The sequence below is a fragment of the Camponotus vicinus genome, unplaced genomic scaffold, assembly GCF_025532165.1.
Source record: "Camponotus vicinus isolate PSW18456_S1 unplaced genomic scaffold, iyCamVici1.0 SCAF_7, whole genome shotgun sequence".
NCBI classification, from domain to species: domain Eukaryota; kingdom Metazoa; phylum Arthropoda; class Insecta; order Hymenoptera; family Formicidae; genus Camponotus; species Camponotus vicinus.
Genome location: NW_028141979.1, coordinates 12439043 through 12450733, shown reverse-complemented (window position 1 = coordinate 12450733; position 11691 = coordinate 12439043). Strand labels below are relative to the sequence as shown.

General features: G+C 39.7%; 1 protein-coding gene across 1 annotated transcript; it reads left to right on the top strand.

Annotated features, from left to right (window-relative positions):
- Window positions 1-267: 267 nt before the first annotated feature.
- Window positions 268-1611, top strand: LOC145974171 (uncharacterized). The gene has a single exon (XM_083103996.1). The coding sequence runs from the start codon at window positions 268-270 to the stop codon at window positions 1609-1611; it is 1344 nt and encodes a 447-aa protein (XP_082960122.1).
- Window positions 1612-11691: the final 10080 nt, after the last annotated feature.

Below are 11691 nucleotides of genomic sequence, written 5' to 3'. Positions count from 1 at the left end.
GTCACACCATAAGAACCTGCAAGTCGGATGCGGATTACAGCAGCTGCTGCTTTAGATGTAGTAGAAAAGGGCATGCGGCTAGATCTTGTCAAAACCAGACCCATTGTATCCTCTGCGCAAAGTTGGGCAAGGATAGCGGCCATCGCGCAGGATCCCCTCAATGCGAAGGAGTCAAGATTACAGAAGTCTTACACAAAGTAGACACCTCAGATCGAAGGAACGAGGAAAAGCATATGGAGACCGATGATTAAATTCCTGCAATGCAATATGAACCACTGCAGGGCCGCAATGGACCTACTGGCTCAATTCGAGCTCGAACAACAAATTGGTATTAGTATTGTGTCGGAACCCCACAATATAACACCTGGTGATAACACCTGGTTTAGAAACTCGCGTGATACGGTGGCGGTTCATTGGAATTGTCACTGCTTTGAGAGTGCCGGGATTCTAATCCGACAAGGACTGTATAGCGTCGCAGTTAAGTGGAGGAGATTCGCTGTAGTGGCGTGCTACATCTCACCCAACGTCGACGACAACGAATATTCTCGCTTCTTAAACGAATTGGACTCAGTAGTTGACGAGTTGGAATCCCGCTATACTATCATTGCGGGTGATTTTAATGCGAAGAATAGGATGTGGGGAGCCCGTATCACGAACAGTCGCGGGGAAAAGGTCTCGCGATGGGCTGCCAGTAAGGATCTCAGACTCCTGAACGAGGGCACCTCCCCTACGTGCGTCCGACATCATGGCGATTCCATCATAGATCTCACGTGGTCGACGGCTGATATGCATAGCCAAATTTATGAGTGGAAGGTACTCGAAGAATATACGCATTCGGATCATATGTATATCATGTTTAAACTAAGGTTTGATGATGCATGTGATAGTGTGAATATGTACAGTGTAAATACGAATGATGTAAATATGCGTAATGCTAATGATGTAAATATGTACAATATGGATAATAGTGTAAATATGTACAGAGATAATATAAATGTAAACTCGTACAGAGTAGATACTGGCGGGAATGATACTCCAAACAATGCCTGTAATGAGGATAACTACATGAATATATACATGAATACTAAAAGGAGGAAATATATTAAATGGAGCTTCAAGAAGATGGATCCTGAAATATACTCAGAAACATTGGAATGGAAATGCACAGATACGTTGACGGTCAATACGGCTGAGGAGGCAGCCCGGTGGCTGTTAGATGCGTATACCGATGCATGCGACACTTCTATGCCGCGGGTAAAGAAAATAAGAAAGAATCAGGTCTATTGGTGGAATTGCACCATAGCCAACCTCCGGAAAGCATGCAGGAGTGCCAGGAAAAAATGGCAGAGATGTAAAACGCGGCGAAACATAGCAGAAGAACATCTAGAGCTGGCTGAGGAGCTGTATAGGGAAGCGAGAGCTTCTCTACGCAGAGAAATAAATAAGTCCAAGGCATGCACATGGAAGGAGCTAATACAGTCCATCGATGCGGACCCGTGGGGGCTGCCTTACCGAGTGGTATTAAAAAAGCTTCGGAGAACATCTCCGAGCATTACAGAGATGATGCCTGTGAACACGCTCATGCTACAATGTAGCAATTGGGGCATGTAGCAATGTAGCAATGTAGCAATGGTCCAATTATTCCCGCATGGTAGCTTGTGGAAAGCAAGCAGAAGAATTTCCCCCATCGCTGGACACATGGAACGAAGAAGATGAGATAACATCCATGGAAGTGCATAATCTCATGCGCAGGCGAACTGTGGCTAATACAGCCCCTGGAGATGGTGGAATAAAGGCGTTATACCTGAAAAAATCACCAGACGCCATGGTTACGCGAATCACTGAATGTCTCAATGTTTGTTTGCGAGAGGGACGCTTTCCCAAAATCTGGAAAAGAACGATATTTGTACTGATACCAAAAGGCACCCTTGACATCCGCAATCCCAAGGTGAGGTCAATTTGCCTCTTGAGCGAAATGGGAAAGCTACTCGAACGGATACTAGTACATAGTGTTATAGTCTCACAGACTATAATCCGGACATAATTAAAATATTAAACGTTAGCATAAAATATTATTGCTAAATACGATATCGAGCATTCACCTCATTAAGTCCAAGAACCATCAGCGAATACGCCAATAAACGCGGAAGTGCAACGAAGGATTTCGACACCAAATCATCTTCGCTTGCACTTCAATTTGACCGCACCATGACCCCGGGCCATGTTACTAAGCGGTCCCCCTCTCAAAAAAAACCTCCTCAAACAAGGGTTTAAATACAAACCACCGGAGGAGCACGGGACAGTCGAAACACAAGTGTAATCAGTGTTAAGTGCGAACCGATAACGCGTTATAAGAAAATTGTTTTAAAGATTACTATCAAAGACGAAGGACAAGGCGGAAAGACTCAACTAAATCAGCGCAGAAATAAGAAAGGCTCCTGTACAAATTAATGTATATTCTGAAGATTAGAATACAAGGTATTATTAAAACAAAAAGTATTTTAAATCATTGAAGCAGCCGACACCCCGGCTTCTGATCCTCGGCGGCCTGAGATATTTTATATCTCCCGACTGCTCCCCACATCCCGTGCCGCTTCCGGGCACAACATATTGGTGGCAGCGGTGGGATGCACGTCGGAAGAACCGCCAAATTCAGACCACTAACGGCTGGAACAGAAAAGAAAAATACGAATTAAAAAAAAAAAAAATATATATATATATATATATATATATATATACATCAAAAGGAAGCCTAAGAAAGCAAATACACTAAAGCGGATGGACTAAAACAAGCCACCGAACACCTACGGACGACAGAAAGCAGATAAGGAATCACGGTCAAGCAGCTGAAAGCCGAAAGGAAACACCAGCGCTCAAGGACCAGCACCGATCCACAACCTTCGCAGAGGCAACGCATCGCCGACGGACAACGCGTCACCGTGGGACAACGACCCAACATATCAACACGCAGCGTCAGCAATCGAGCAACCCGATACGCGACCATGCGAGTCATCGTACTACTAATGTAAGTCGCAAATTTATAATTAAATGTCGGAACAATTAAAGCGAGTTAGATTCCAAAGCCCGCGATTTTTGAGCGAGCCAGCACGATTGGCAAATAGATTAAGACTTGTAACACCGATACAAGTAGCGGAAGAAGCTGCTCGCGACATCCGAAATAGCGTACGAAAAAATTTAGAAGACTGCTATTCGAGTTCCGAATCGTCCGAAGCACGCGAACTAGACCATAACGATAATTTCGAACAAAACGAACGAAGCGTTAACCGAGTCACTTTTAGAAGAACTTATTCGCCATTATCCGTCGATCTTAGTATTTTCGAACCAAATCCGGGAAGAAATATGGATAATATCCAACCCGAAGCCGTCGATAGGGAAATCGAACGCTTACGTGCACAAGCCGGACAAGAGGCTGCCGCGAATTACGAAGGCACAGATCACCCGGCCGAAAACACGAGTAATATCTTGTTAACCGAACTCGTACATAGTCTCCGCGAAATGCAAGAAGAGATGAGAAATTTACACAAACAAATGCACAACTTGCGTACTAATCGAGGAAATTTTAATGAAACACGAGCAAATCCAGATGACGTCCCCCTCGACATAACGTACGGTCGCACCGAACGAGATATAAGACATAGGCGTAGCACCGCTCCGCACTATTTACCGCTGAAAGAAGCGCGAACAATGATTCCAGAATTCGATGGAACATCGCGACATAAATTACAAGAATTCTTAAATGCCTGTACATACGCGGTACAAAACATAAATCCCGCGGACGAAGAATCACTAATGCAAGCAATTCTATATACCAAATTAAAAGGCAAGGCTATGCAAGAATTCGAGACGCGAGACATACAAACGTTCGAAGAACTGAAGCAGCAACTTGAAACTTGTTACCAGACAAAGCAGAGCACGACCCACTTACAAATAGAATTCAATTCTTTAAAGCAGAAATCGAGTGAAACCGCTTACGCTTTCGGGCAACGCGTCGATATATCAGCCATGAAACTATATGAATCCATGGTAGAAGGAGAAGAACGCCCTCCTTCATTCAAAAAGGCGATTCAGGAAACAATTAAAAAACAAGCATTAATAAATTATCAAATCGGATTGCGAGATGACTTAAAAATTCTCGTGCGTTCACAAAGATACACCACTCTCCAAGAAGCGATAAACGGCGCGAGCGCGGAAGAAAAGCTGATCGGGCCAACAGTAACCCGAGCATACGGCTTCTCTAACAAAAACAAACACGACATAAAACACACGCGACCTAATCGCGATACAGTTACCCAATGTTATAAATGCGGAAAATCTGGGCATTACGGACGTGATTGCAGAAGTAGCAAATTTACGTTACCAAAACCGGGAGGAAATCCGCGAGTAAATACTTTAAGTAAATATTGCAAAAAGACCGGACACACCCGTGAAGAGTGTTGGAATTTAAATGGACGTTCCAAAATAAATAACAATAATAATAATAACAATTCTAACCCGTTTAATAAAACTAAGCGCCAAGAGAACCAGCGTGAGCAAAAGGCTCCGTATAGGCAACGGAAAAAGAGCACTGACTCCGCCAGCAATAGCGAAGAAGAGCAGGAGGAAACGAGAAAGAAGCAACCGCGACCTGCCCTAGAATATCGGGTAACGCATATTAAAGATCTGCCTGCTCCAACCAAAGACGAACTGCTGCAAATAACACTACCAATTCGCGAAGTAAAAAACGGAAAACTCAATATGTTATATGATTCTGGATCGACTATTTCTTTAATCAAATTAAAAAATCTAATAGATAGCACACCGATCTACGAGGAGAAAATTGCACTTACCGGAATAAGCGGACATAAAGTATATACACTCGGGAAAATGTACGCTACGATTAAAATTAATAACCATAAAATTAAACACGCTTTTTACATAGTAAAAGACGATGTAGCGGTAGAGCACGAAGGAATCTTAGGATTAGATTTCCTTAGAAAGCAAACGGCAAAATGCGACTACGAGAAAAATCAAATAACGATAAAGGATAGCATATTAAAATTACATCCGTGTAATAAAATTACTTTGAAGCCACGTAGCGAAACAATTATACGAGCCGCAACCAACCACAATCAGGTAGGAATAGTCCGAGCCGAAGAAACAGCACCAGGAGTTTTCATTGGAAGCTGCCTGGTAGAGACAAAACACCTCTCATGCCCTGTGAGCATAATAAACACAACAGATAAGGTGATTGAAATACCCACTCCAATAGTCACCCTAGAAGACATGGAGAAAAATAGGAAAGAAATAAACATAATAGAAATAGGAAGGGAAATCAAACATACCATTCCTCGTAAACAACAAATCTGACAATTACTGCGAACGCAACATTTAAACGCAGAAGAGAAGCAGACACTCTTAAAACTCTGCGAAGATTACAGTGACATATTCCACTTAGAGGGAGAGCCACTGACATGCACTGCGACGGTAGAGCATGAAATAAACACACGTGCCAACACCGCGCCGGTGAACGTGAGACCATATCGCTTGCCAGAGAAACATAAAACGGAAGTCAACCGACAAATAAATGAAATGCTGAAGGATGAAATCATACGGACTAGCACAAGTCAATGGAATGCACCATTGCTAGTGGTACCGAAAAAAACAGACGCATCAGGAAAACCAAAGCTCCGAGTAGTAATAGATTTTCGGAAGCTCAACGAATTAACAATAGGTGATTCTTTTCCATTGCCTAATATAACCGATATCTTAGATCAGTTGGGAAATGCGAAATATTTCACCACACTAGATTTAGCGTCAGGATATCATCAGATCCCAATGGCTGAACGGGATAAAAATAAAACAGCTTTTTCAACTCCCTACGGTCATTACGAGTTTAATCGAATGCCGTTCGGACTAAGGAATGCGCCAGCAACATTTCAAAGATTAATGAACTCCGTCTTAACAGGAATACAAGGACTCAGATGCCTGGTATATCTCGACGATATTGTGATATACGGATCAAGTTTACAAGAACATAATGAACGACTTAAAGAAGTGTTACAAAAATTACGAAAATCTAATCTAAAGTTAAAACCCGATAAATGCGAATTTTTGCGCAAAGAAGTAATTTATCTGGGACATATAATTTCAGAAAATGGAATATCACCCGATCCGTCAAAATTAACCGCAATAAAAGAATTTCCGATCCCAAAAAAGGTCAAGGATGTTCAATCTTTTATAGGGCTAGCGGGATACTATAGGAAATTTATAGAAAATTTCTCGCGAATCGCTAAGCCGCTCACAAAGTTAACCAAGAAAACAGAAAAATTCGAATGGACAACGGAGCAGCAAGCGGCATTCGAAGGACTAAAAGAAAAATTAATGACTGCACCAGTGCTAAAATATCCCGACTTCACAGAAGAATTTATTGTGACCACTGATGCCTCCGACTATGCAATCGGAGCAGTGTTATCACAGGGAAAGGTAGGCAACGACCGACCGATTGCTTACGTCAGCAGAGTACTGACAAAAGCAGAGCAAAACTATAATACAACCGAAAAGGAATTATTAGCTATCGTTTGGGCAGTAAAACATTTCAGACCGTATGTTTACGGAACAAAATTCAAAATAATAACTGACCATAAACCGTTAATATGGTTATTTAATGTAAATGACCCCGGATCGAGATTAATCCGATGGAGATTAAAACTCGAAGAGTATGATTATGAAATTATACATAAAGCCGGACGAGCAAACGCGAATGCCGACGCCTTAAGCCGCAACGCGATACCGGAACCATCCACAGAAGAGGATGACCAAGCCATTTTATTAATAGAAATAGAAGAAGGAAAAGAAGAAATCAACACAGATAACATAAAGATATATTCGGAAACAGAGAAAAAACAAATTTTAGCCGAATATCATGATGCACCTATAGGGGGGCATCAAGGAATCGAACGAACAATAAAAAGAATTCGACTTCAACATAATTGGAAAGGTCTAACAAAAGATGTCGAACAATATATAGCAAAATGTGAATCTTGCCAGAAAAACAAATTATCACGGAAAAATGAAGTGCCGTTAATAATTACGGATACGCCCAATAAACCGTTTGAAAAATGCGCATTAGATATAGTCGGACCGCTAACAATTACGACTAACGGAAATAAATATTTATTAACCTTTCAAGATAATTTAACAAAATTTAGCAAGGCAATACCGATTCCGAATCAAGAAGCGAATACAATTAGTAAAGAATTTGTTACAAAAATAATACTTGAATACGGAATACCGGAAAAAATTCTAACGGATCAAGGAACTAATTTTATGAGCGAGATATTTAAAAATACTTGCAAATTATTAAAAATAAACAAAATTCAAACAACCGCGTATCACCCGGAAAGCAACGGCGCGTTAGAACGATCGCATCGCACATTAGCCGAGTATCTACGACACTATATAAACGAAGATCAAACGGACTGGGACGAATGGATACCGTTCGCGATGTTTACTTATAATACAACACCGCATACTGCTACAGGATATACACCCTTCGAATTGGTGTACGGACATCAAGCCGAAATTCCGACAGCATTGACAAAACCGCCTAAACCGACGTATAATTACGACGATTATGCGCAAGAGTTAAAAGAAAGATTGAGAGCAACTAATCAACTCGCGAAAGAACATGTCAAAGAAGAAAAAGAAAAAGCTAAAAAGAACTATGACAAAAACACAAAAGAAACTCATTTTAAAATAGGAGATAAAGTACTAATGTACGACGAAACGTTACGACGAGGACGATCGAAAAAGCTCGAATCATTATGGACAGGACCATACACGATTATAGAAAAAAATTCAGACGTAAACTATACAATACAAAGAAGAAGAAAAGCAGTACGCATACATATAAACAAATTAAAGCTATTTATAGAAAATTAAAATAGACTCACCGAAGGGGAGGCTGCAAGGGGCGCTCCGGACCTGGTCCAAGTTTGAAAAACGCACGGATCTTGTCACCCCGCCGCTTGGACTCGATTTCATCAAACCGGATGGCGTCAAGACGACGGGCTAACTTCAAATATGCCCACAGCCCGGGCAGCTCCTTAGGGGACGTAGGCATCACCCGCTGCACTACGCGTTCCCCCGTAATCAAATTTACGTGTACAGTTAAGCCATACGGCTCATTCGAGCCGTAAACGCGCGAAAACGCCCTAAAAAGTGGGTCCGAAGGCAAATCATCCCCACGAATATAAATAGGTGACCGATCACGCGGTCGAGGAGACACCACAACACACTTATGATGTACAAATGCGTTAACGCAAGACATTATACAAAAAAAGAGAGAGAAATCAATCAAAGAAACTTCTCGTCAGGGAGACAGCGAGAGACTGAAGCTCGCAAAAGAGTATAAAATATAGCAGAGCTAGTCAAGGAAAACTAAAATCATTCTTAGAAACAAAAGAATATGACTACTCGCAGAGTGCATAATATAATACTTAATATATATTATTACAGAACACTAACAATAGGGATCAACCCCGTTCTCGCTAAGCAAGACGAAACCCGTCTTCCGTTTGAAGTGACAGAATTTGATCGCACTCCAGGAATTTATTACGAGAAGATTGGACACCTACATCAAATCCAGAAGACATGGAAACTCGTCATCAAATTAGATATAACAGAGCTAAATGATAGGATTTGGCAAATAAATAAATATATAAAACAAACAAACGAAATGTGCGATAACATAAGAACCGAAACTAATATAAAACGAACATGTGATAATTTAAAACACATTATCAATAATGATTCTAATACGTTAGCCAAAATAATAACATTAATAAACATCTTATATAAGACGCCAACAAACAAACGAAGAGGCCTCATTGACGGAATAGGTTCAATAACAAAATCCTTATTTGGAATCATGGACGCAAACGACAGACATTTAATAAACGAACAGATACAATTATTACAGAACAACCAACAAGTATTACAACACGCCGCAAAAAACCAAATCAAAGTTTTAAATACTACCATAATTCACTTAAACAAACTAGAAAACATATTAGATTACAACGGTAAATTAATAAATCATTATATTCGGGAATACACTACACGCGAAGAGATCGACGAACACTTTACTGTTATTATAGCAATGATAATAGATTTAGTGAGAGATGCGAAAGACATTTTAGAATATCTGACACATGTTCAGAAAGGCATAATGCATCCCCTGTTAACGCCGATAAACGAAATTATATTTCATTTAAAAGAAGCGGTATTACAATTACCACGAGGTAGCTACTTTCCATTCGATATAAAAATTGACGAATGGCTATCGATCGAGAGTTATATAAAAGTAAGCGCGTACAGCGATAAAACAAATATATACACGATCTTAAAGTTCCCAATAATTACGCAACCAATGTTTGACGTTTTAAATGTAATTCCGTTACCAACACTTAATTATGAAAATAAATTCATGTATACAGAAATAACTAATAAACTAATAGCTACAAATAAAGAAACACGTACATACTTAATTTTAACAAAACAAGATTTAGACGAATGTATTAACAATAATAACATATACCTATGTGAAAAAAATCAGCCGATCTATCATGTAAGCGAAAATACACCGTGCGAAATCAAAATATATACACAAAGACAAAAGTACCACGAAAATTGTAACATAGGCCATATGATAGCGACCCGCACAATATGGATCACATTACGACAGCCACACTCCTGGCTATATTCAACCGCCTCCGAGCAACAAATCACGATAACATGTAATACGTATCCTGAATACAAGAGGATAATTAAAAAATCAGGTCGAATTACTCTACACGACAATTGTAAGATGACAACTACAGACATGACGCTACAAACAGAAACAAGCACATACAGTACAATTATAAAAACATTCTTACCAGAATTTAATATAACAGTTTCAAATAAAAGAGATAATGACGACCAACTTAAAAACATAATACATGATCCATTAGAGTTAAAAAATTTAAACAATAACTTAGAAGAAATAAATAACGATTTAAAGAATAACAAAAATAATTTCTTCAAACAAAAACAATTTATTTACCCAATGGCATCCAGCGGAATAACTACCATAATTATTATAATATTAATAATATGGATAATTATCCAAAATAGGAAAAATAAACCTAAACAAACAACTGTTAGAATAGTAAATGAAATCGACAAATATCAAGCATATAGAATGCCTAGACCGATCTTAAAAAGAAGTAGAAGCACACGGTTTTAAAAAATAAAATAAAATAAAATAAAATAAACATATATATATATATATATAGAAGCTAGATGTAAGAAACGATTGTAATCAACATTGTAAAACGGGAAAAGACATTATATTATATTTAAGATTGAAAAATTATAGAAAAACCTCGTTCAACCTCCGTTTTTCTTTTTTAACGGGGGAGGGGTGTTATAGTCTCACAGACTATAATCCGGACATAATTAAAATATTAAACGTTAGCATAAAATATTATTGCTAAATACGATATCGAGCATTCACCTCATTAAGTCCAAGAACCATCAGCGAATACGCCAATAAACGCGGAAGTGCAACGAAGGATTTCGACACCAAATCATCTTCGCTTGCACTTCAATTTGACCGCACCATGACCCCGGGCCATGTTACTAAGCGGTCCCCCTCTCAAAAAAAACCTCCTCAAACAAGGGTTTAAATACAAACCACCGGAGGAGCACGGGACAGTCGAAACACAAGTGTAATCAGTGTTAAGTGCGAACCGATAACGCGTTATAAGAAAATTGTTTTAAAGATTACTATCAAAGACGAAGGACAAGGCGGAAAGACTCAACTAAATCAGCGCAGAAATAAGAAAGGCTCCTGTACAAATTAATGTATATTCTGAAGATTAGAATACAAGGTATTATTAAAACAAAAAGTATTTTAAATCATTGAAGCAGCCGACACCCCGGCTTCTGATCCTCGGCGGCCTGAGATATTTTATATCTCCCGACTGCTCCCCACATCCCGTGCCGCTTCCGGGCACAACAATAGAATGGAAGATTGGATCTGGAAGAATCCGGAACATGATCTCACAAACATGCAGTATGGATTTCGTAAAATGAGGTCTATGTGTGATGCACTACACTATGTAAAAGAATATATACAAAATGCTACTCGCAGTGGAGATGTGGTCATCGCTACGAGTTTAGACATCAGTAATGCTTTCAATTCGATTAAATAAAAGCACATCAGAGCCATGCTCAAAGAGAGGAAATTTCCCACGTATATTAGAAGGGTGATAAATGACTACTTATCGTGCAGAAGTGTGGAATTCCCCACGTGTGAAGGAAACACGCAAGTTCGAGCGGTTACGGCTGGAGTCCCCCAGGGCTCGGTCCTGGGTCCTACCTTATGGAATCTGACCTACGACTGGGCTCTGAGGGTGCCGTTAGAAAGAGATATCGCTGTCATAGGATATGCTGATGATACGTTGATACTCATCAGGGCAACTGATATCCGTGAAGGAATTGCCAGAGCAAATCTCCAAATTAGCAAGAAAGACATTATCCAAATTAGACATTAAAAAGAATTAGGCAGCTGGATTTACAAGTTGCTGAATCCAAAACAGAGATTGTCATTTTTAAAGGCAGAAAACGCAAGATGCCTGAGAGATC